We start from the raw sequence: 25,460 nt of genomic DNA, 5'->3' as shown, positions 1-25,460 counted from the left end.
AACAACCATATCCAGTGCCATGTCCGAAAACCCGTGTATATTTTGTATGCAAGCCAGAAAGCATACTGAGTGGTTGGTGAGTTGACGTACAAGCTTTCAAATAAGTTGCAGAAGCATCACTAATTTCGTAAAGGATCAGATTTAATTCTATTAATTTCATTAATCCCTTCTGCAGCTTTATCTTCACCTCTCCCCAAAATACCACTGGAGTCTTTCTCACTGATGTTAATGTAATAAGGCAATACGAGCTGTGAATCGGAGTCAGGAGAGGACCACTACTGTGAGTTGACTACCTCAAGATCTGGTTCGTGAGGGATGACCACCATGGACTTCGGAGTAGCTTGATGTGGGTATGTGAAGTGGGTTCAGATGATTCTGATTTGAGAATTCAGGCATTGATGGAGCTATAGAAAGTAAAATTGTTGATATACAATGGGTACTTGTGTTTTGAGTAAAGTAAGGAGGTCATCTTAGTAACGGAAAATGAAAAATTATTAGGAGACTTCGAAATTGAAAACACTAAAAGATACATTCATAAAGCAGTAAAAGTTTCAGTAACAAAATAACTATGTGAAGGCATTAAGATGCACAGCATTTTTTTTTTTAATTTTTTTATAAAGCTTAGTGGTTTGACCTGGAAATCCGGAAACCTGAGCTATCGGCAACATTTTCTGCCACTTACGGGATTTTTGGGAAGTACTGAGAGATGTTGGAAGCTTTGTTTTAAATATGCGGCTCAGGTTGATTCTCTCTTTATATGTATCTGTATCTTGGAGTGAGCACACGTGTTTCTGTGCCTATTGGTGCTTGGCTGAAGCTGCCATCAGGCAGGCTAGTCTAGATGGTCTGCTGAGAGATGAACTGAAGCAACTTGTCTGCTCTTACAGACGACCCTCTTTTCCTAATGCCTATGGTCAGGTTCAGTTTTTTTCATGTTTGAAAATGCCCTATTCTTAATCCACTGAGCCAACCAATAGCGCTTTTTTTTAAAGTTGTCAATTAATTATCTTTTATCCTTTTGCTGTTTTTATAGCAATTTTTTCTTTCCTTTAGATCCTAATCTGGAGTCTGCTGTCTCTTCATTAAAATGTTTTTCTCTAGTCTGTTGCCTAACAATGCAGGTCATGGTGACATGGCTGCACTGCTGTTATAAAATAACCATGAAACCAACCCCCCAAAAAATGCCTTCAAACAATAAAACGAGTGTTTATGAGTGGTTTTAAAGACATTTATACCAGTAGTCAAGTAGTTTTCTTGTATTTGAGAGATGGTTTAGATGGAAAAACCTGATGTATTCATTTAAAAAACAACGTGACCACAACCCAGTAGCTTAATCATCTTTTCTCTTGTTGCTTGAGAAGAAAGTCAGGTTTCCTGGCTTGTGCAGCCAATAGAATGTTTTAACCCATTATCGTTGTTAACTTTTTGCTTCATAGTCTAAAAATGAGAGTGTTCCAGTCAAGTATGTCATCTTTGTATATGTAGGAGGCTAACTTCAGCACATATTTGAAGAACACAAATTTGAAAACATCTTTATATTAACATTGTGTCCACTCTGGAGTCAATGATCTCTGAACTTGCCTAGCTCATTCCTCAACAGAAGTAAACTCTGGTAAGCACAAGGATGCCAACCTTTCCAAGTCCTGTCAGGGTGAACTGCTGTCCTGCTACCTACTATGTCCTTTTCCAAGTAGCTCTATGGCTTTTATTCCAGTTGAACCTTTCTTTTGAAGCTTTAAAAACAAGCAAAGTCTTTAAATATATATGTATCATCTGTCTGTATTTAATTGTGGAACTTAGCTGGTAGCTGTGGAGCTGGTGTGCACTGAAGCTGGGGTGTTCCTTGAGCTACCCTGACCTCGGCAGCAAGCTGGGCACTGCAGAGCACTGCTAACCACGAAAGCCTGTTATTGGGGGATCACTGGTAAAAATGTCTGGGTCACTCCAGTCTAGTAGCTGTGTACTGAAAGAACCCAATCTTACAGTTTGATGCTTTTCTTTTTGACATTTCACGTCTTTGAATTTTTCTTCTCTTCCATCCCTCAGATACTTGAGCAGTTTGTGGGACAGAAGAGGACGCTGAGCTTGTGGGCGCTTTGCGCTGCCTGCCACAGAGCGGTGCGAGAGGTGGCTCCATGCTAGATAAATGGGGAGCCTTGCCCTGTTAATCTTGTGTGCACTGGCAACGAGCGGATGGGAGATCATTTGTAGTCGTTTACTTTGGATTTTTCAGGATAGAGAATAAGAATCTTCTTGACAAGTCAGGAGCTGAAACTGCTTTGTAGCTTTATTTCAAAAGATACCTTCTGTCTGCCTGTCAAACTGTTGTGTTAAGTGCAATGTGTGTTGGTACTGATGTGGTTTTGAATAATTTTGTAGGTTAATGTTGTGTAGAATACAAGTAGGTGGGGAGAGAACCCCTTAACAGCAGGATAGATTTCTGTTAGAAAATGCTACCTTAAAAGGGCATAAAATACATAATAAGAATGTACGCCTTTCATCAAAAATATTGGGAATTTCTAAATGCGCTTCATTTTGGAAAATTTATTTGTTTTAATGTTGTTTTGTAAGGCATTAGGGTAGACAAGGGAAAATACCACAGCAGTTGAACTTCTTTAAACTTGAAAGTCTTTGAGATGTTCTGTTTGACAGAAGAAGAGTTTAAGACATGACCAGATATGGTCATCTTGATATTTTGGAAATGCAAAAAAACTTCACGGTTCAGAAATTCTGCTCTTTAATTATAAATTTATGTTGTATTCAACAATGACAGCAGACCAATGAGCTTGCCTTTCTCCTGTTAGTTTTATTTGCTTGCTTGCTTTTGAACTATTTACTAAATGCTATGCTCTGGGCTGAATTCACAATATTCTTCAGGATTATCTTTAGGAATAAACTGCATTTTCGCCAATTTTTTTGAATGTTGTTGACACTTTCCTAATGTCTGAATATAGATATAATTCATCTTAACAATGTTAGATTACTATTAAATTTTTGCAGTGTAGTTGCAATGCAACAGAGGCCCAGAAACAAAAAGACCAGGCCATTTCTAAGATCCTTGCTTACAAATACTAGCATAAGGTGCATCTTGCTGAGTTTGCTTGATCTCTTCTAGTGCTCATGTTGTGACAGACTGGAACATTGGAGTGAGCTGCAGAAGTTTTAAAGACAGTCTGTGACTGCCTGTGGTCCACAGAGAGCTAAAAGGTAAAATTGTCCTGGCTTCTTGGTTTTAAGCTACTATTCACATACAGTCTAAAATCTTCCTTGTGGTGGGGGTATTTGCCATGGGAGGGTACTCTTGCAGGGGAAAGGTGAGAAAGAAAGTGTTTGTGTAATAAGTGAGGAAAGTCCCACAAAGAGGTTTTTTTCTAATCAGGTGCAATTCTCACAGTGGAGGGATTTGGGAATGTGTGTGCTGATACATTTGGAGTCCAAACCGTTAGCTTATGACTTGAAAGAAAATCTCATTGCTGCTCATAAGCAACTAATCACAAGCCAAACACTTCCAGAAAAGAAGCATGAAGACGCGTCTAGGGCAGCGCTATGTTTAAACACATGCGGTGGGATTGAATACATCACAGATGAAGCAATAATGAATTGATCCATTGCATCTATGGAAAGATACCAATAAAACAAAACGTCACTGTTCAAGTTTTAAATATTAGGAATCCACCCAGTGTTGTCCCAGGTGGATTCCGTTTCACTACAGAGCCCTGCAGCAATTCAAAGTATGCTCTCTCCCCCTTCTCCATTTCTGCCATAGCAAAAGTAGTCATGGTGTTTCCGTTTGGTGTTTTCCTCTGACTACTTGAGAGAGTTCTTTTGTACCCACGGCTGAAGGAGAGTTGTCCTACTGCCGGTCCTGAGCCAAACTCCACAGAGATGACAAACAGGTAGACACCTTTATGTGGTGCTTTAAAGTAGCCATGTTCAGGGAAATAGCTGTTTCCGTAATTGAGGTAAGTTTCATTAAACCTCAGAGGTTTTTCTGTATACTTTCCTTCTGAGAATCCCACATGGAATGCCACCAGTGAGTCTGAAAAAGAAAGAGGAACAGGAGTTTAGCCGTGAGCACTTTTCTCTCCCCAGGATCATCAGGGTGGGATATAGTGAAGCCCTATCGGGCCTGATTTCTATATGCCCCTTTGTAGAGCCAAAATGCTTGAAATGGGTGTGTGCTTGGGATTAGTTCAAATGGTTCACCAGAAATATCTGAACCCCGCTCTTGGGAAAGTATAAGGCTGAGACCACCCAGGAAAAAAAAATGGCTCCTGCTTGCTGTGGTAAAAATAAATTAGTCTGAAATACATTCTTTGCTTATTCAGTCCTAACTACAGTTTTGCAGCACAGATAGCTAAATTTTTGCTCTATGTTATATGTCTAGAATAAGGGCTACAATCGTAACAGTCAGTGCTGAAGCTGTGGGGGCTGTAATTACTGGTGCTTCTGGCCACGTGTTTGCAGGGAAAGGGAGCTGGCCAGTCGCAGTGAAGGATAAGCTGAAAACTTGGCTCTGAAGTTTAGCTGTAAGAGAGTGTGCTCTCGGGTCAGTCATCCCTGTTCCGCTTGCGCAGATTATAGCGGTTCATTTAAGGTATCTGTCCACATTAGGAAGGATTTAGTGCTTTGCGTACGCTCCTTCCAGACTCAAAGAACAGAGGAAAGGGAAGCAAGACAGGGAAGCCTAGCACTCCCCATCAGCTTCAAAAGAGAGAACTGCTACTGCGTTAACATGAGCCTCTACAAACAAAATTTGTGTTCTAGACGTCGAAAGTTAGATTAGTTCAAGGCAAATTTCCCAGCAGCTATAATGGGTGTCATTTTATTGGCTTCGAGCGAAGTGCAGCAGTGTACCAACTTGGTTCCCACTCAGACTGCTTATTCTGATGGAGGAGGATGTAAAGAACGTCAGAATTTTTCCTGCTAGCATCCCACAAGAGATCTGACAGGTCTCACAACTGATATTGCTCGGTGTGTGGAACTTACAGCAGGGCCCAGAAGGAAGCTAGACCTGCACATGAGCAAGGAAAAGGAAAGAACCCACCTTTTTCCAACTGTTCTGTCTGCACTGTATTTCTTCCACTTAGCACTTGCATATTTTCTCTGTGCTTCTCAGGCTTTTTCTTGTCTCTCTGCCTTTCTTGACCTTTCTGTTGCCTTCTCACTTTTCTGGTCAGCATTGACTGCATCTTTGTAACATCCAGACTTATATTTGAGGCAACTAATTCTTCGTTGCTTCCAAATAGCTTTTTAAAAATCAGCAGATGTTCCTCCAGCTTCCGCTTGATGGTTGCGAAATCTGCTGAGAGAACTTCCACAGAAATGTTGAGTGGCTCAATTACATTTGCTATTGTATGATTGCAGCAGAGATTCATGTCACTTCTCGATTCATGCCTCTTGATTGCCAGGCTCAGGTGTTTGATGTCATTCTTCAGAGTCATGATATCGTTGTAAGCTGAGCTATCCAAGGAGTCATCTTTGGCAGCCTCATAGTTAGGCTCCATATGTTCTACGATGCTGCGTTCACTAGTAACTTCATCTAGAGTAGAGGATGTTTGTGTTGTTTCTTTGGGATGCTTAGGAGATGGACGAGCATCATGATTATTCAGTTGACCTCTTTCCAAGAGATGAAATTGCTTTATAAGAGATTCTAAAGTCACATTTTGTTCTTGGAGTTTATCTGAGGTATGTCTGAGAGATTCTTGCAGCTGAAATACTGGTGGTATTAGGATACTAGGATCTTCTTCAAACAAGTCTTCCATAAACTCTTCTCCCAGTAAAGCCTCCAGTGCTGCTTTGTGCCGCTTGGCATCTTCCAAAAGAGAGCCAAAAGAACTGTTGAGAAACTTGATGTGTCGATGAATTTCTTCATCTTTCTTCTTCAACAAGCCTATGTCTTCTGAAAAAGCTGTAACTTGTGACTGAAGCTGTCTGTTTTCTTCTTGACGGAGATTAAGGGACTGATGGATAGATGGAAAAGCTGAGGAGAGCTCTTCAATTTCATTCCTCAAGAGATCTCTGAAAACTGACTCGAAGTGCTTCATGTCCTGTGAGTTTGATTGGGTGCCTTCAAGGGAATAAGTAATATTCTTTAAATCTTCCTCAAGTACATCAGTGTCAGAAGATATTCTCTGGCAATTGCATTCCTCCATGTACCTCAACAGATCTGAATAGTTTTCCCGAAGATTTGAGAGGGTATAGTTGAGCTCTGATATCTGCCTTTCCATTGCTGCGTTGTTTTCTTCCATGAGAAGTGTTTTTTCCATTAAAGTTATTGTGAGATCTTCTGGCCTATACTTTGAGATATTTTTTTTTAACTCCTTAAACCACCTCTCTAAAACCGCAATATTCTGAAAGGCCACATCTGACTCCATGTAAAGTTCCTTAAGCTGCTTTGCATGCCCTGCCAGAATGTCATTCATTTGTCTGATGGTTAGCTGGGTATTTTCGTCTTTGGGACCGTGGTGTGAGGATAGTTCTGTTAAATTTTTTTTCAAAATCTCGAGCTTATTTTCCAGATCATTTTGCTCTTGTTTCATGTTTGCTATGCTGCTGTTCAAAGCCAAGAAATGGGACTGCTGTATCTTGTGAAGCTTCTTGAGCTTTGTGTCGGTATCTGCCTTGATCATGGTAAGGTTAGAGTGAATACTACCCTGCTGCATTTGCAATTGGTTCTCTATATCTCTTTTCACCTGATCAACTTTCACTACGTTTTCTTGGACTTTTGATTCAAACTTAGTTCCCAGCTCCTGGAATTCCTTCCTGGGCACAGTGCTCTCTTTGAACCTTTCTATGCTTTTCTTGTTGGCTTCCACATCGTGGGACAGGTTTCTTACCATGTTCGAAAGGTGCTGTAAGCTTCTGTTGAAGCTTGCCCACATTGGGTTAAAATGTTTCCTTATAAAATTCTCCACATGGGGAAACAAAACTCGCTGCAGAAGCCTTTCCTGTAGATCTGTTAACACAGTTTAAAAAAAATAATTAAATTTAAATTCTGCTTTTGGAACACATCATAATCTGGCCAGGGAAACTCACGTTGTGTATTTTTCTATGGTAACTGCCATCTTACTCCCCAAAATCTGACCATGTGATATATTTTGACAGTTGCAAAAATAGCGTAATTTTAAATCAAGGTTACTCTGTCTTAGATATGACTTCAGTAAGGCGGTCAATACATAAAAATACTGCATTTTGAAACCCTTGGACAAGCAGTTTTGTAGGTGGCCATAACTGCCCATTTTCACAACAGTTCTTACTTAGCTGGTGGGCTCTTGCTTATTTGACTGTCTCATAATGATGTTCTTTCTGATGCTTTCTGCAATGCACCTTCTACTTCACAAAGTTATACAGCATCTGAATAGCTGAATATTCCAGGCCAGGACTAAATAACTTGAAAAATCTGTGAAGTATCTGTGCTAGGTGTGAATTATACTGAGGCTCGATTTCTAACTTCAAACCTGAGTGCCTTGAAGGTCACTGAGGACAACAGTCTGTATCATTAGCAAAAGTGTCTGTGAGCCAGTGCCTCACATTAGTCAGTCAAATTTGATAGCTTTCTTTTTTCTCACTCCTATATACAGCAGGAATAATGTTCCAGGGAAGGGTTGAATGTTACTTTTTTTTACATACACCAGCTTGATATTCCTCATATCAGAATATACAGCACAAGTATGAAAAAAAACCGAAAACCGGATCTAAACTTTGCATCCCCATAGCAGAGAAGAAGCCGTAGAAGCAGAATAGGAAGGTAACGAATTTTAAGTATAAGCAACCTCTTTATTCTATGAGTGAGACATATTCTGAAATTCCAGAAAAGTGCAAAGGAATCTGCCTTTCATCTCATTTCCAATTTCAAGTTACTCTTGAATTTGGTTCATTCATTTGTATTGGGATTGCACTCATTTTTGCTCTCTTTAGAAGCAACCAGCAGACCAAGGAATATCAGGGAGTTTTTGTTTTCAAGGTGTCTGATCTGCGTGGTTTTGCAGGGCCTGTTGGCAGGCTGATAACTTTGCGTCAGACCTCTCACCTGAGTTGCTCTGGTTCACTTCTAACACCATGCTTGTACCGTTGTTTTCAAATAGTCTCTGTAAGTCACCTAAGTTGCTGACTGCTTGATGAATATCACTTTGAAGATCATCCAGTAAAGCCTCATGATTTTGAATGACTTCCAACATTTCTCTTGAATCCACTGATGTTGACACTAATCACAAGATTAAAAAACAAAGTCATGCAACGGAGTGCAGCGACCAGGTGACAGGTATTTGTACAAGACCTCTGAGAACACCTGCATACTTTTTGCTCTAAAAATTTTGTACTGACATTTAGAGGGTATGTCGATTTATAGCACCTAAACTTGCGGTTTCTTTGCAAAGATTTTTTTCAACAGTGATGAAAACCTAATACATTTAAGTATAACAGAAGAACTTCGGGCACGCTAGCCATGATTGTTGTAAAATGCTCTTCATTTAAAATCTCCCCACACCATAAAAATGCTCTAGAATAATAACCCATTTCAAGCCATTGACTGAAAGAACAGCAAGGTTTAACAACCCAGAATAAAAGGACAGGATGAAGGAGCAATTGGGGCATTCCACTAAGGAATCCGAAGCATAGGGTGTAAGTGTCATAGCTGACTCTCACTGAGGGGCCCTGTAACTGAGATTACTCGAAATAAATACCTGCTGATTTCAGCTGTAGATTTCAGGGTGTACACTGAGAGCTGCAGGAACAGGTGTATCCCAGCTGTGTCTTACCCTCCAGGGTTACCCTTGACCTTTAAATCTAATGTTTTATCAATTTAAGGTCTGTAAAGCAACTGCTTTTTCCTTCAGTGCTGAGAGCATAACGTGGAGAAGACTCTTTCAGGGCTGCGACACTACCCTAAACACAACTGCTAGAGGATACCCAATAGCACTGCAAGCCACGCCATTTCCCAGAGGGCAAGGAAAGGTCCTGCTTGGATACTGGGACAGGTGGAATAGGGTGCCTGAGATACAAATCTGCGGTGCCTCATAATAATAATCTCCAAGCTACTGGGTAGCTGCTCTAAAATAGCATTTTGAATAGGTTGCTTTTCCGGTAGACTTGTAAGCACGCTGTGCTTTCCTGTGAATCCACTTAGCAGGGCAGGGGGTTACACCCCCATCCCACCGGCAGATTGAACGCACTGTATGGTCTGGCCTTCTCACTGGGCATCACTGGTGAGCAAGCCAGCAGGCAGCTCGGATGCTTTGGGTAGCGGATTCGTATAGTGTTACAGCAAAAGCCCTCGTTTGTGCCAGTAAATGCAGTTGTGTAAAAGCTTTCCCAAATAGTGCTTTCACTAGATGTATTGTCCACAGCTTATGATGGTAACATTGCAGCGGATAAATACATCTTTTTTTCCTGATCATTGACTGAGAGGTAAAGGAATGGCAAGCAAAATAAAGGACGTACTGTGGTTGGAGAGCTCCTCTTCTTCCTGTCCTTCAGTTTGATTTCCTGGTACTGGAATAAAATTGGGATCTGCAATCGAGATGTAGTACATCTGTGAAAATGTTTCAGATGCAGAAACTACTACAGTTTAGGAAGGCTACACAGGGCAATTTCATGTGTAGCGTAACTGATGTGGAGACAGGCTTCTGCATTGCAGGTTTCTTAGGGAAAGAACATCTTGTCTGGAGAACTTACTTCATCCATTTAAATTCTCTTTCTGCTCCTGGAGTATTATTTGCTAAATCCTGCCAGTGCCACGAAGCACTCCAGTTTTTAAGCCACGCTGTCTCCCCTCTCTTCTGCGTAGCAGCTGCACACATCATTATTCAACAGGAATTGTAGTAGTTTATTGTATGTAAAGGCTACTGCTAGAGCGTCCGTGGGGATAACTGCCTGGGCTCTGTTTGTGCGTTGTAGAGCTGCTCCCCACTCTAGGAGCCAGTGTCTGTGCGGCTGGGGTAAGCGGGGAGGAGGCACCGATGCAGGCTGGAGAGCGGATGCTGCCTGCTTGGTTTGGGCTTGGGTGTGCTGATTTCCCTGGCCGGCCGAGTGCACCTGGGAACCGAGTGTCGGGGCGTTACATGTGCGAGTGTTGCTTTCTGATGTCACCAGTTTCTACCTGGAATTAGGCATTCTTAGATGGACTTGGACATATGACAGGCCCCCCAGCAAATGAATACCTTTCTCCCTGTGTAAAGATTACAAGGGTGCTACTAACAGAATAAAAAGTAGCTGGTGCTGTTAGCTACTAGTTGCAGCTAATTACAGCTACTCCTTATTTCAAGGTATCGGTGATTCAGGGCATAACAGACCAAAGGAAATAAGGCATCAATTCTCAAAAAATAAAGACAGACAAATAGGCAAACTTATTTCTTGCCACTGTGACTGGCATTTAGTCATGAATTCTCAGGCTTGTTCTCTAGCTTTCCTTACCATGCTGTTCGCAGTCCTTGCCAATAAATCCGGGGCAGCATTTCCACTGCAAAGACTTCAGAACCTTCTGTTTCACTTGATAGACTGGCTTCAGAGCTGTCCTGTACCTAGGGAGTGAGGGTCTGGACATTAGATTGCAAGTTACTGTCAGCTGGCGTCACTCAGGGTAAATTCAGTGTCTCTAGCAACCGTCTGGTGCCAAGTGTGTCATAGATGACTAATGCAGTTAACGCACGTAAGAAATTTGTCATAAACTGTATCACTGCTGCCTAGCAAAGTGTTTAGTAAACCACAGCAGGTTTTCTTCCCTGCGTAAGATTGCTTCTCAGGACTACGGTCTACAACAGGTGGTGTGTGCCCATTTACATAACTGTCAGAAATGCAATTGTAATATTTATTGTAATAGAGCTCTTTGCAAGCAAGTTTGAACTGAGCTTGAAATTCTGTAGTATTCTGATGAGTTGTAGAGAAAGTTTTATTTTTAAACAAATATTCTAAAATGTCACTGGTACCAAGGAAGGTAGAAATTTGTTAAAAACTCCACTGGAAATAATCATGAAACCTTTTTTTGTTAAGAGAAAGACAAATTAATTGTATTAACAAATAACAAAAGCATTTTTGCAATCAAGTACATACGTAGGTGTGAAAATATATAGGTTAGTATTAAGTATTATGTCACTTCAGAAGTGTGTTGTGAGTCAGTCTCCCAACTTTAAAAATATATCAGTCCTAGTATCTTAAGGTACACTATTGGCTTTCGTCAGTGCTCTTTGGGCAGCCAGTCCTTCTGAAAGAAGAGTGAGCACTTGGGCAGCTGCACAGCTCTACTCCTGCCACGTAGGTGGTCTCACTGAGACCAATGATGGCAGAGATTTTTTAAGTTATGCATGTGTATTATGACCTGAAAATCATGGAAAAGCTATGGTGTCTGTTTTTTTCTGAATAAACATGTGGGAAGATTTCAAAAATCATTTAATCACATTGTGGTCCTGCACTTGATGACTTGGAAAGGCAGTTGTTCTCCCAGGTTACTTAAATGCCTGATCACCTTGGGTACATAAATCAGACCCTACGTCACTTTGGTATTCAAATGAGTTGGTGCTTTAATTCTTTTTAAAATGTGTCATTAAATACTTTTGAAAAATATCCATTAGATACCTCAGAGAAAATTATGTTGCCTTCATTGGTTTTATTTGGGTTACTTACATGATCTTCTGGCAGTCTGGCGCTCCGTTTAGACAGGGCTGTTGGGAGTTGACAATGTACTTCTCCTTCATGCAGGCTTCTATGTATGTTACCAGCCGGGACTGTGGGAAGGAACACCAGTTCCTAGTGGAAGAAAGACATGGGAAAGGAATTTGAAGTAGGTCTTTTGAAGCCTCTGCTTGTAACAGTGCCAAGGAGGAGTGAAATGCAGAAGGGTCTTCTATTTTTTCTTTTTTTTTTTTTTTTTTATCTGAATGATGAGGAAAGTGGAAAATGCTTGCAAGCTTCTCCCTCTACTCCCAGTTCATTTGTTTTCATTTGGGATGTTTATCTGATTATGTTAGAAAAGGGTTGATTGTCTGAACTTTGATGCATTAGTTCCATTTCCAGGTCTTTCATTTAGCAGGAGAAATTTCCAGCTCGCGATAACCTGCGGGTTAAAGTCACTTTAAATGTCAGATTGCCTTTCTAGGCATGTTGCCATTTCAGATGCCTAATGACTGACTCATCAGGCTGAGGCAGACTGCTTCTGAAAACTTGATCCTACATAAACTCCATTAATAATCAGAGACTTCCTAAGTGTTACTTCTTGAAGATAATATAGTAACTGATTGGATTTTATTAATTAGACTAGCTTTGAAATAATTTCTTCCATCACCTGCAGGAAAACAATATTGGAAAATTGAGGGTGGTTTTCTTAGGGTTTAGTTTTATTCTTCTAGCAAGGACATGGGAGTTTTACCAGCCTGGTAAATTTTCTAAGTCAGAATTATATAGACATCTGTTAATCCCAGAGTGTAGGTGAGCCTCTTCCTTTTCAAAAGTTTAAAGTCAATGGAAGAATACTGTTGGCTGAAGTTTGATGGTTAAAATCCAAGATATCAGAAGTGACAGGAAGTGAGGAGTAATAACTCTAATGGGAAGTGTACATTTGATTAATTAGTAATTGCAGTTATTGTTGATAAACTATGCATGTGTTCCACACACTGTTTCATACGGTGTGATTACAGAATTTCACCAGTTAAACACTGAGGAATCCTGCCACTCACTGTGGATAGTGATGAGTAGAAAAGGGGTGTGACAGTTTTGTTTGGACAAAGAAGCTACAGGGAGATGAGGGGTCCCTGCTCTCTCACTGATTAACCCTGGCTGCAAAACCTTCATTACATTTTACAGACGACCTGTCTTAAGGACAGTCTGGGGCCTTGCGTTTCACACGAGTTTGGCTCCGTGTCTTGCCTGTTGTAGTAGAGCACCTACAATGGTTATTTCTAAAGCTGTGTGCACGCAGGGCCTTTGGGAAGCTGCGACATAGCACTGAACAACTTTACTGACATTAAAACATGCAAATCCTCTTCCTTAGGGAAAAGGGGGGATTGAGCAGTGGGGAAAGAGAAATGAAAAAATATATGCCACCCTCACTGTTACAGCTAATTCACCTTAACTTGCCAGAGTGTCTCTGTGTAGACAAACAGGCTGCCAGGCTGACACAGTTAACTTGGCTGGTTCCTGTCCTGGGAAATGGAAGTAGGGGCTGGATTAGGTCCCCTCTTCGAACAAAGGTGCATTTTTTTTTTTTGAGGGACGAGGGGCTTACAGTGGCACGCTGTCTCTGGCAGCTCAGCCTCGGTGCTTTAGGCTCTAAAGCAGGGACCCTCTGCAGCCCATGCCGCCTGGGCATGAGGCAGGCTGCAAGGGGCTCCATCTTCCCCAGCGACCCTGAAATCCAGAACCTCCCCGTTCAGCAGAACCCGAGGCTCCTCCAAATGTCCCCTGATGCTCACTGCGTTGGGGCTGACCACTATTCTGAACTGAAACGCTAAACTGCGTGGTTTAGATCGGTCTGATCTTCCAGAAGGAAAGCCTGGCATGAAATCATTTGCCAAAGGGGTTTGAGGCCTTCATCACTCCCTCAGGTAAAGCACCTGCAGAGGCAACAACTCTGGTTTTCATTAAATTAACTGTCCTGGTTGAAGACTACTTGAATCTCAAAAACTGAGCTACTCTGTTATGTGAGATGTCCATGTGACAGGTGTATTAGTGATGACAAGAACTGTTCTTTATGGTATTATTTATTTTTAACATTGTTCTTCCTGATATTCCACTGACTATTCAATACTGGAAAGTTTGAATGCCCAAGAGTAAATCTGATGAGTGAGCAGGTGCTATTTTCACATGATTTGGGTTTTCCCCCCCTCTGTCTGGCATCTCCAGGGGGCTGCTGTTTACCTGCAGTAGAACAGCAGCCATTACTGATATTTAGAGCCTGCTGATGTCAATATATGCAGCACATCTGCTTAAATGAAGCCTGGAGAAAAATTAGAAATTGTGTTATATGCCATTATGCATCCTATTGAATTCCTTTCCTGTAAGAAATTGACACTGGTTTCTCAGAGCAGAAGTAATACCGGGCCTCGTGTGGTACTAGTCATGTCATGGAGTATTTGGAGAGATCAGGGGGTTGTTGTGCTCCATGAGTTTGTCAGAGTTTGTGTTGTAACGGAGCAGAGCATTGTATGGGGGAGAGAGTTGTGTCTGAGAAAGAACAACTGACCTTTAGGCAGTATATTTTTAAATGGGAACACAGGAACCAAATCTCTGACAATCAGCATGTATGGAAGAACTTTGCCCCTGTGAGAGAGTTCCAGAAACAATAGGGAACTGAGTCCCACACAAAAACAGAAACTGCGGCCGGGAGAAGGGGAGGGAGTTGCAAGGAAGCTGGAAGCATCAGGAGGGAAGGGCAGGCAGCCTGGGCTAGCTGGGAGCAGTCCACCAGGCTTGCTGGGACGTGGAGACCCTTTTCTGCTCCCCCATTTCTTAAGGAAAAGTGATGGGGATTTCAGTGACCACCTGTGCGAACAAAACTCTTCATCTCTTCAAAGCAGGGGCAGGGATCTGGCAAAGCCTGGGGAAGCTGAACGGGAGAGCAGACTGCTGCAGCTGTGACACCGAGCCCCAACAGCTGGCTTGGTGAGCGGCACTTCTGAGGCCGTTGCACGTGACTGGGGGAATTTTTATGCTTATTATAAAAGGGAGTCTTGTTGCCTGTGGTACTGAACTAGGGGACGAATCCCCAGATTTTTATTAAATCACTATTCTTCCAGAGTCAAACGCTCTGCTTGCGGTTCAGTCGAAGCCAGCAGACCAGCACACGTGCTCTGGCTGCCGCCTGCCTCTGAGGTGTGTGTAAGTCTGCCAGGCGTTGTAAGCCTCCGTCCCTTTTCTGCGGTTGGTGTAAGATGAGTAACTCTGAGAAAGAGAGCCGATTCGTGCGTGTAGTTAGGCTGTCCTCTCACGTGGGCCCCGCAAGCTGTAGCTGGGGGTGGCTTTTTCCCCCTCAAATCTGCTCTGTTGTGTTTGTTGTTTTTTTTCCTGGGGAAAAGAAGCAACCGGGGGCTGCTGCCTGCGCTCGCTGGCAGCGTTGCTAGGTGCAGCGTCTTGGGTCTGCCCGTGGGATGACTGCCAGATCCAGGCAGGAGTCTGCCTTCAGCTTGGAAACCTGTTAAAAGAGGATTCTTTGGCTTTGGTGTTTGGTTCTTTCCTAAGGAAAACAATCCACGCCCCATGAATCATCATCTGGGCCGGTTTGTTTTTCCCACCACACACGGCTCCCAAACAAGTCCTTTGAGTCACGTAAGCCGTACAAATCTAAACCAAATATTTACGTGCACCAACACGTGTGTGAGCATGCATGTGGCATCGTGTGACTGTGAGCACTTTTGCTACATTGCACATGTAAATGTGCATGCAAATTTCAGAGAGAATATGATCATTCCCTTTCAAAGCCTGCTAATGTGTTGGAGGTATCTGGCGGGCTTCCCACGTGTAGAAAGTGTTTACGTTGTAGAAGAAATTGAATCGATGGTTAATCCCAACTTGATGCTTACTTTGGACAGTTATTAGTATACAGAATACATAGCATGAAAAAGGGGGAATTTTATGGACTCTCAATAAAAACTTCCTTTAATGGTGGTCACATTTCTTTGTGTCCAGTTGTCTTCAGTATATGCTCACTAGTTCTCCCTCACTTGATCTTAAAATCTTATTCGTGGAGCTGAAGTGCTACGTAATATCACGTTTTGGTTTTACTAACAAAAACTTTTATGGATTTTGAGTTCCACGAAGCTTTCCAAAAGTTACTTTTTCATCAAATAAGTGAATAGGGCCCATTTTTCCCATCTGTAGTGAGCTGCAATACAGATACTTGTGCCCAAAGGTGAAACTTATATTGCATGTCTTGTCAAATGCTTCCTTTAAGGAAACTTTTATATCTGTTGCTAAAAATACTCCTTAACTGTATTAACCTTGAGGGAAAATATATCATTCTTTAACATTAAGTGGAACAATTTAAAGACTGACAAAGGCTTGATCTAAAGTTCAGGGAGGTGAGCGGGACTTCTGCTGGCACCAGTGGGTTCTGCATCAGGCTCCGAGGTTTCAAAGAGCTGCTCTTTCCCAAACAGCACTTTCTTTATTCAGCTGGTTTCTGGAACACAGCAGCTTTGTGCTCTGCTTCTGCGGTTTTTCCCCTCTTTGTAATTGTGTCGCTTCATTCACTGAATATATAACCGACTTAACACCCTCTGCTTTTATTCCCTTCAATACAGTTTCCTTTTGATTCAGGCCTCTGCTGCCAAGCAGAGAGGAGCAGAAAGAAGTTGCTCATGTGAGGAGAGCAGAAGAGCTTTCCCTCCAGCCTGGGGAACGATAACATTTATAACAATACTGCAAGCTAGAGCAACGCTTCAGGGAACCCAGCAAATCCAGGGCTACAGATGTTTCATTTGTTCAGCTGCTTTTCCTGATTTACATTCCAAGCAAATTAATCCTTTTTCTTTAATGAGGAAAAAAGTATCTGAAGAATTTTCTTTACTAGATTAGGTGGGGTTTATTTTCTAGAGTTTCTTCTAATCTCCTTAATGAATGGAGTCTTCGCGTGAATAGTCATCCATTTTTGCCTTATTTTGAGGCAAGTGTGTTCTTTTGCCTGAAGTTAAATACATCTGATGACAAGGCATTCCGTATTTAAAGAAGATTCAGCAATTTAAGCTCAGGAAGTGTGGGCTGGATGAGTGGTCAGTGAAGTGGATTGAGAACTGGCTGAATGGCAGAACTCAGAGGGTTGTCGTCAGCGGCACTGAGTCTAGCTGGAGGCCGGTAACTAGTGGTGTCCCTCAGGGGTCAGTACTGGGCCCAGCCTTGTTTAACTTCTTCATCAACGACCTGGATGAAGAGTTAGAATGTACCCTCAGCAAGTTTGCTGACGACACCAAACTGGGAGGTGTGGTAGATACACCAGAAGGCTGTGCTGCCATTGAGCGTGACCTGGACAGGCTGGAGAGTTGGGCAGAGAGGAACCTGATGAGGTTCAACAAAAGCAAATGCAGGGTCCTGCACCTGGGGAGGAACAACCCCATGCATCAGTACAGACTTGGGGTGGACCTGCTGGAGAGCAGCTCTGCGGAGAGGGACCTGGGTGTCCTGGTGGATGACAGGTTGACCATGAGCCAGCAGTGTGCCCTGGCTGCCAAGAAGGCCAATGGGATCCTGGGGTGCATTAGGAGGAGTGTGGCCAGCAGGTCGAGGGAGGTTCTCCTTCCCCTCTACTCTGCCCTAGTGAGGCCTCATCTGGAGTACTCCGTCCAGTTCTGGGCTCCCCACTTCAAGAAAGATGAAGAGCTACTGGAGAGAGTCCAGCGGAGGGCTACAAGGATGGTGAGGGGACTGGAACATCTCCCCTATGAGGAGAGGCTGAGGGAGCTGGGCTTGTTCAGCCTGAAGAAGAGAGGACAGAGAGGAGACCTGATATATTCTCACAAATATCTCCAGGGTGGGTGTCAGGAGGATGGGGCCAAGCTCTTTTCAGTGGTGCCCAGCGACAGGACAAGGGGCAATGGGCACAAACTGAAGCAGAGGAAGTTCCGTCTGAACATGAGGAAGAACTTCCCTCTGAGGGTGATGGAGCCCTGGAACAGGCTGCCCAGGGAGGTTGTGGAGTCTCCTTCTCTGGAGATATTCAAGACCCGCCTGGACAAGGTCCTGTGCAGCCTGCTGTAGGTGCCCCTGCTTTGGCAGGGGGGTTGGACTAGATGACTCACAGAGGTCCCTTCCAACCCCGACCATTCTGTGTGATTCTGTGTGAACTTTAGGTTAGCTCAGGCTCCTTTTATTTGAACTTTTAAGGTCTTTAGACTAAAAACTGATCTTACAATGTTATTGTTTTTTTTTCTTATGGTGAATACTACGTTTGCTTTTACTGAAACATTGCAAGATACAGGCGGTTCTACCTCTGGTTCTAGGATTTGACTGGGCCACCTTATATCATAACAAACAAAGTAAAACCCCCAGAACCGGGAGATAAAGCGAGATGGCTGATCTGCGGTAATTATCGCTCTGCTCAGATGAACATGGGGTACTCTCTTTTCAGACTGGCACTGCAATGCATAATTTTAGACACTTCCTAGCTCAGTGGAATTTTTTCCTGAACAAAACCTTCAGGACTTCAGGACATTGTTTTTCCGTAAGTTTTGTTGTTCCTTTGGCTGTAATCGTACAACTGAGTTGTCCTTCACATCAGTTTCCTTAGGTTTCTATTCTCAAGGAAGCCAACTGCTGTAATTTGAAAACTGCAGTCCAGCCATTCCTGTGTCTAGCACTGACAGAGCACAAAACTTTTCAGGTGCGTGACACTTTGCTTTTCTATACAGCGTAAAAGGCACCAGATAAGAGATTAGTGCTGCTTAGATGTGCTACAAGATGACAACAGAGGACTGTGTTCTTCTAATTTAAACAGGCAATTTTCCACTAACTTGTGCAGAACGACTCCTGATTCATACCAGTTGAGGCAGAAAAGAAGTATGGGGCTCTAGCGATGGAATAATCGATGTTCTGTTCTTCCCTCAGTGCAAAATTCTCCCTGGTAAGGAAAAGCAGCCTCAATAAAACAGAGGTAAAATATCACATTTAAATTAATCTAAACTAGGACTATGCCTGTCAGTTTTAAGACAGACCTTTCCTTGAAGCAGGAATCGCAGCCAGTGGCCACCTACCACCACATCTGGGCTGATGCCAACAAGTCAAAAATGCGCGGGAAGACAACCTTCCCAACGGCACGCGCGCAGGGTGCAGGCAGCGCGCACCGAGGTTTGCCCTGGTCATGTTTTGGGCCGGAGTGTGGCTTTGGTTGGGGTTGGCCGCTCGTTCAAGGGGTATGGACCCTCACAAGTAGGAAGGTGGTGGATACGCGTGGTAACAGTGCTGGTGGTGGTTCTGTGGCTGTGCTGAAATGAGAGAGCCCTTGCTAGCCGCTGATAGAATTAATTTCTGCAGCTTGCACTGATGAGCTGTGGAATAAAGTAACCTTTTGGGCACAGAGGTTTCGGTAACTCGGGTATCGCATGCGATGGAGCTGTGTCACATCAGACATGCTAGTTCAGACATTGCTATCAAACCTGCAGCTGTGCAGCTCAACAAGAGCCAAATGTCAGAGAGTTTCCTAAAGTCCTGAAAGGAGCCAAATGCCTAACTTTGGTAGGAAACTGTTGCTTCTGTTAATGAACTTGGCACTGCGAAAGCTATGGTCGAGCACCGAATGGCCATTCCACTTGTTTGCAGGATGTCAGGGGCTGAAGATCACATTTAGCTACATTTCATCCAAACCTGTTTTATTTTAAGCATATGATCTATGCCCATTTTGGGGAACTTCCAGTATCCCATAAGCTTCCTAAGAAAGTCCCTGTCTAGTTTTGAAGAAATAGATGAGTCAGTGTGAAATGAGTCTTAATTAAATCGATGGATGTTCTCCTGTAAAAGCAGACAAAAAAGATAAGCTAGCAAGATTGAGCATTGTTCTGCCTTTCCCTAGAATAAGAATGATCTGGGTTTTCTGTGCTTGTCTACACTTCAGAGGACAGTTGTTTGCTGTTTTGACACCCTGGGTAATCAGAAAAAGCGGTCTGCTTCTTTATGGCTATCTCAGCACCACATGAGAGGAAGAGGTGTGTGTTTCAGTGAGAGAACAACGCACCTGGCTGGCATTGGGAAGCCTTCCTCTAATCAAGGGTGACTTCACAGAACCGTGTGTCCAACCCTCGAAATGTGTTAATGCGATTAAGGAGTTAGTTACGCTGCAGATTTCTGCCTTTCCTATTTGTAGTTCAGGTGGTGGGGTTTGGGGATTTGGGGGGTTTGTTTGTTTTCGTTGGTTTTTTTTTTGCAGACACATTATAATTGTAAGAAAAATCCCAGTAGATGACAGACTGAGTGTGTGTTTGTGTATTAGAGAGAAGGAAGGAAAGCTAAACCACCTATCCAGCTGGAGGGCAAATCCAAAACAGGGGCTACTTGGTAATCATAACGCTTTTGGAAAGACAGAGACATTCTGAGAGACTGTCATAGGTGGGGAAACCAACTTTAGCTGCTCTGCTCCTTCCCATTTCATCACCACAGTCCCTTTCTTCCTTACTGGGTGAGTCATCCATTTGGGGACCAACTCTATCAGTGTGGTTATCGAGAGGGGAAGTTAAAAATAACCTCTGCTTTTTCCCAAGGCTATTTTTAACCTGGAGTGCTGAAGTGATCTGGTTTACAGTGTTACTTGACGGGCAGGTCAGGCCAACTGAGGGTGCAGGCAGTTTTGGGCTTTGCTGTAAGAGCTAGCATGTGATGGGATTGCACCTTTTAGATGCTTCATATATCTCTTTTTTTAATGAAATATGAGCATTAAGTGCATGAAATCTGAGTTGTCAGCCTGACAGTTCCTGGTGTTGCAGGCACATGGGTTAGATTCAAGTCAGCTGCCAGTGATTCTGCTCAGTGCTGAGAAAAGATAGGAGCCTTGGGCTACAGTGCTCTGCTAATGGTGCTTCAGTGCGTTGCTTGATTTGAGACATGATCTGTTTGTAGGGAGAGAAAACAAGCCCTTCTGAGTATAATTACAGTAGACGTCTTTCTGAGGATCTCGGATCAACAGAATTAAGTCCATGGCAAGGCTATAGAGAAGACGCCGTGATCTTCCCAGGGCCAGGGAGCCTTTCCTTTCAAAGCCTGGCTCGCCATGTTCCTGGCCCCTGTACAGCCACATGGAGAAGGACGTGTGCGTCCAGCTCTGTCTGCCCAGGTCTGAACTGTGCAGCCGAAGGGAGGACACGCAGCTTTATACTCATGTGGCTCTCTCCTCCAGCTCCCCCGAGGTCAGCTCACAGCCATGCCTTGCTCAAGCATTTGTTGTTACCAAGTATTTGACGGCAGCGGCTCTAAAGAAAGATCTCCAGGGTGGTTTGGCAGTTTAGGTGAAGTTTTCACAAGCTATCAGTTGTGTCATCCACATAGCAATTGTCAGGTTAACAATAGAGGTGTATTATCTCATTGATGCATTTATTATCCCTTTCAATATGAGTTGGTCAGACAGCAGTTGAATTGGTTACGTTTAGTGGTAAGCGTTAGAGTAGGTGATGAGCTAATGCAAAGCTAATGCAAGCTCGTTTGATATTTACTGAGTCACTTTTAGAATTTCCGCATACCTGGTCTTGTCCCAGGCACCTTTTCAAGCCTTATTTTAGCTGCCTGTGTCCATACACAGGAAAGCCATCAGTAACAACAGAGCGTTCCTATGAAGTTCTGCATTAGGCATCTGTTTTATATGGGAAATGAAAAGTGAAAATGTATCTATTATCTATTTGAGGTATTGTGCATTGAGTATTTATGAACTCCAGAACCTGTTTTTACTGTTCTTACTCTTCATTTTCCATTGCTAAAAGAAACGCTAACGTAGTCCAGCAATTTCACAGCATGTATCTCTTCATATGCTTGTACTTTCATTTCCCTTTGTAATTCTCCTGAAAGTTTGGGGTGCATGTGGATCCATTTGCCTCAGCCATAGAGTAAAATACCTAAAGTCAAACTGATCAGCTTATATGAGGTACAGCTGCTAGAGAGAAAAGAAAAAAAAGAAAGGTGATTTCCTGTGGAAAATTAGCCTCTCTTGATCGTTTTGATCTTTGTAAGTAGCACATACAAGCGCTTGTCCGCTTTGACCATGCAGATAGAAGTTTTCTCAGATACAAGCAACAGCTGAGATACTAAACTGTTACATAGTTTTTCCTTTAAAGAATAGTTGAAATTAGGATTATTACCCACACATTTCTCTTTGTAAAAAAGTTACTTAAAGGCCACTGACTTCTTAATGATTTTGTTAATTTAAAACTCTTAATAAAATAATCTTGTTATTCTGAGAGGAATTTATTAGTAAAGTGACATATCCAATCATTTGTCTGGGATCTAATAAGTCATTTCTCCTTACATGTTGAAACAGAAACCAGAGGATACTATCTGACTAGTTACCTTGGACATATTAATCATGATAGTATCAATTATTCGAATAACTGCAATAAGAAAAATAATACTATAAATTTTTTAGAAGTCTAAGAATATTTTGAAACAACCACTATTGCTAATACATAGGGAAAATAGCAAGAGGTTGGAAAAGAACACATTATTTTTGTTAGAAAATGATGAATCAAATGATAACATTCATTTTTGTTAGAAAATGATGGGAGTCAAAACTTTGCCTCAGAGATAAAGTTACTATAGATTTTGTTTGTTTGTTTCCTAGTTCTGAAAATAAAGTATTTTCTTATTTCAAAAGCAATCTAGAAGTGGGACATAGTTTTGGTAGAAAATTATTCTCCATCACCCCGGGCTTTTTTATGGCATGTATTTATCTCCCTGTATCTCTTAATTCCTGATCAACTCCTGATGCTTTTCCTCTTGCTGTCCCCTTTAGAGATATAAGCCCAGTTCCTCGATGTTTTCTCCAGGGCATGTGTCACACTCGTAGGGAGGAAATGCCAGATTCCTGACACCTTCTTGCAGGGTACTCCAGCCGTGAGCAGCTGACGTGCGCTTGAGGACGTCAGGCTCTGAAGGTACATTGCTTCGACCATTTGCAATGACTTTTAGAGTTTGGAGTTACAAGGGGAGCTGTGCTGTCCCTGCGTATTCGCACTCTCTTCCCTCACTTTTGGATGTAATTCCTCTCAAAGTCTCAGATTTCTTTCATAAGACGTACCAGTTTCCTGGGCTTGTGCACACTATAAATGCAAAAGCTTTAGCGAAGGAACAAATACCTTAAAGCTACTGCCAGGCTAGATTTTGATTGCCTGTAGTCATCAACGTAGCTTTATAATTGGGAAGAATGTTATGATTTGACTCATTATGCAACTCTCTCCATAAAAGGAGGAAGTGTTTCTCTTCTTGGGAGGAAATTAGGATGAGTAATAGCTGGTGCTGAACTGAATTACACAAGCTGGTGCTGAACAAAGTTACATAGCAAAGAAAGAAATCCCTGTTAGGACAGCATATTACAGCATCTTGCCGATATAGACATGCACCTTTTTACACCGTTGAATTTTCACAGTATTTATAGTTTTCAGCATGCTTTCAGCATTTCAACCAGCAATCAAATGAATACCACCTTGTAGTATAATGTGGAAGTCCTGAGCACCACTTAGGCTTTGTTTTCCTGCCTCTGACAGTGCCTGAAATGCATTAACCAGGGGTTGGTGAATTAACAGTGCATGTCATTATTGAACACTACCCATCAGGAAACTGGAAGTCAACACTTACGGGCTTCAGAAAATGACTTGAGGTTAATGGTGGGAGGTACAGATTCGTGGGAAGATGTAGTACGAAGGGCAACAGGGCTTTAATACACTCACTGTGCTACGTGCAGGAGGCCTGAATTGTACATGTAGAAGAGATTCAGAACAAGATTGCATACTTCAGTTTACATGTAAGGGAAGCATGGCATGAGCAGGGTTTTACTGTCTTTTTCCATCTCCCTTTTTCCCTTTCCTCAAGAGCATTTAAAGGGAAAAATGCCAGGGCATCCGAAAGCACTGAGCTGTGAACAGCACTTGCTGTGCTGCCGTTTCAGCTCTCCTAAACAGGGCACTGCAGTACCTACCCGTCAGGGCTATGAAAGATTCATTCACTGTCCTGCTTGGTTTTCATCTATTTTAAACATTTAGAAGACCTACTTACATGCCCTGTAAAACTTTAAAAAAAGCATAGTGTTTGGAAATCTTTCAGGTGAAGTATATGCCTTTTCCCGCTCAGGCTGGCTACTCTTCTGCTAGAGATTACCATAAGAAGCATTTCACTGCTTTGAAAACCTTTGGGACGGTTGAATTTGTAGCCATTTTCATGCTTATTTATTTTTCCTTACTTTGTTATATTTACTCCTCACTATTTTTATTTTGCTAACATCCCACCATTCTCTTTCCCTTTGCATTCCCAAGGCTTAAGACCGCAGCCAGGCACATTCCAATGATGGGCAAAGGCTGCCATGATCAGCAAAAATAATCAGCATTAGTTTGTGACGAGAAAAACTCAGTAAATGGGTTTCATCTAGTTCTGCTTTGCCAGAAATAGCGTATTGTTTTATGGTGCTGCAGCAGAACCGGAAGGCTTTGCACCTGACGGGTGTATGCAGAGAGCTAAGCCTGTTCTGCCATCTTGGACTAGGATGGAGAGCCGGTCCCATCTGTGGTTTCACCCTCCCCAAGCAATTTAGCTTTCTGTTTCTGTAGTTAAAACCTTTAAACCCCTCCTGTTTGGATATAGAGCGATCCCTAAAATCTGATGTATTTTAATGAGAAGCTTCTATCGAAAATGGTCCTTTATCAGCAAAGGTATCCGGCAGGATTGCCCTGTCGTTACGTGTAAGGCAGACGCATTGGGGTACTTACCCATTTCGGGGCTGTGGGCTCGCAGCTTCAAAATCCTCTCTCTCTTCCTGCCGTGAGGAGATCGCGCTTGAAGGGTAATCCTGAGTATTATCCCTGAGCCCTGCTGCCTCCCAGTAACCCTCTTCCGCGTGTGCCAGGGGAGTCCTCTGGGGGTAGGCAGAGCTTTCATAAACTCGTGGCTTGTGCACTGAACCATCACGATATCCATGATGGTCGGAGTGTTTGCCCAGCTTTGCCAGCCCTATTGTATTACAGATGAGCAAAACCTTCACTAGCATCGTGGGGTTATTTCCCACCCCGTTACACCTGTCTCCTCTTCTCTGAAGCTCAGCCCGGATTAATTCAGGAATGCCCTAGCAATATTCTTTAACTGGAAAGTTGGAAGAAGGAAGGAAAAAGAAAAAAAAAAAACCATAATTTTAACAAAGAGCGGAAAAAGCTTTCGTCCCTCCCAGCTACTGTGGAAACGTCCGTGGCTATTGAACAATGCGAGTCTGGTTCCTGTGTGGGGCTCAAACGCCTCTGTCAGAGGGGAAAAAAAAGGTGGTAGGAATATAGCTTATTCAAGGAACTTCTGAGCTTGGCTGCCTTCTAAACTTATCTGTGAACAGGAACTCAGCTTTTATCAACTGCCTTCTCCCTCAGGCACAGGAAAAGGATGTTAGCTTAAAGGAAAGGAAGAGAAAAGAAAAGAAAGAAAATAGTGAGTAGTGTAACAGGCGCTCATTATGGTGCCAGAAAAAGTCACAGACCTGCTTGCTCCAGTGTCTGCACATGGGGTTTTTTTCTACAATTTAAAGGCTGAAGTACGCTGGCTTTAGCAGCAGAATGTTCGTGATATGTACAACAAACTATGGGCATTAAGGGATTCGGAGTAAATGCACAGCAAAAAAGAGCTTATAGGAATCCTTTTCTGTGTGGCCTTTGCAAAGTAGCTCTGTGAATCACACACTGTTCTTGTCAAAGTGCAAGATTTTCATTTAATTTTCCCTTTGGAGAGATCAGGATTCTTGAGGATTTTTAAGAATTTCTGTTTGGGTAGTCATCTCTGGATCTCACGCCTAGTTTTTTGTGCATTTTGGGTTAGTG

General features: G+C 42.7%; 1 protein-coding gene across 2 annotated transcripts; it reads right to left on the bottom strand.

Annotated features, from left to right (window-relative positions):
* Window positions 1–123: 123 nt before the first annotated feature.
* On the bottom strand, window positions 124–24,902 carry MMRN2 (multimerin 2). 2 transcript variants are annotated; one of them, XM_009935099.2, is made up of 7 exons: window positions 24,372–24,901; window positions 11,620–11,742; window positions 10,414–10,520; window positions 9,442–9,510; window positions 8,033–8,206; window positions 5,048–6,958; window positions 124–4,039 (listed from the first exon to the last, which is right to left on the bottom strand). In XM_009935099.2, the coding sequence occupies exons 1-7, from the start codon at window positions 24,647–24,649 to the stop codon at window positions 3,651–3,653; spliced, it is 3,051 nt and encodes a 1,016-aa protein (XP_009933401.1). In that variant the 5' UTR covers window positions 24,650–24,901; the 3' UTR covers window positions 124–3,650. The 2 variants fall into 2 exon arrangements, with proteins under 2 accessions (XP_009933401.1, XP_075279131.1); XM_075423016.1 differs by lacking the exons at window positions 8,033–8,206; window positions 9,442–9,510 and having other exon boundaries at window positions 24,372–24,902.
* Between the last annotated feature and the right edge of the window lie 558 nt (window positions 24,903–25,460).

The sequence above is a fragment of the Opisthocomus hoazin genome, chromosome 6, assembly GCF_030867145.1.
Source record: "Opisthocomus hoazin isolate bOpiHoa1 chromosome 6, bOpiHoa1.hap1, whole genome shotgun sequence".
NCBI lineage: Eukaryota > Metazoa > Chordata > Aves > Opisthocomiformes > Opisthocomidae > Opisthocomus > Opisthocomus hoazin.
This window is presented reverse-complemented; position numbering and strand designations above follow the sequence as displayed.

Coding starts and splice junctions, on each gene's coding strand:
- MMRN2 (XM_009935099.2), bottom strand. CDS start 24,649: ATGCTAGTGAAGGTTTTGCTCATCTGTAATACAATAGGGCTGGCAAAG. Junction 6,959..8,032: donor AGTGAACCAGAGCAACTCAG/GTGAGAGGTCTG, acceptor CTGTGTTAACAG/ATCTACAGGAAAGGCTTCTG. Junction 4,040..5,047: donor GACAGAACAGTTGGAAAAAG/GTGGGTTCTTTC, acceptor TTTCTTTTTCAG/ACTCACTGGTGGCATTCCAT.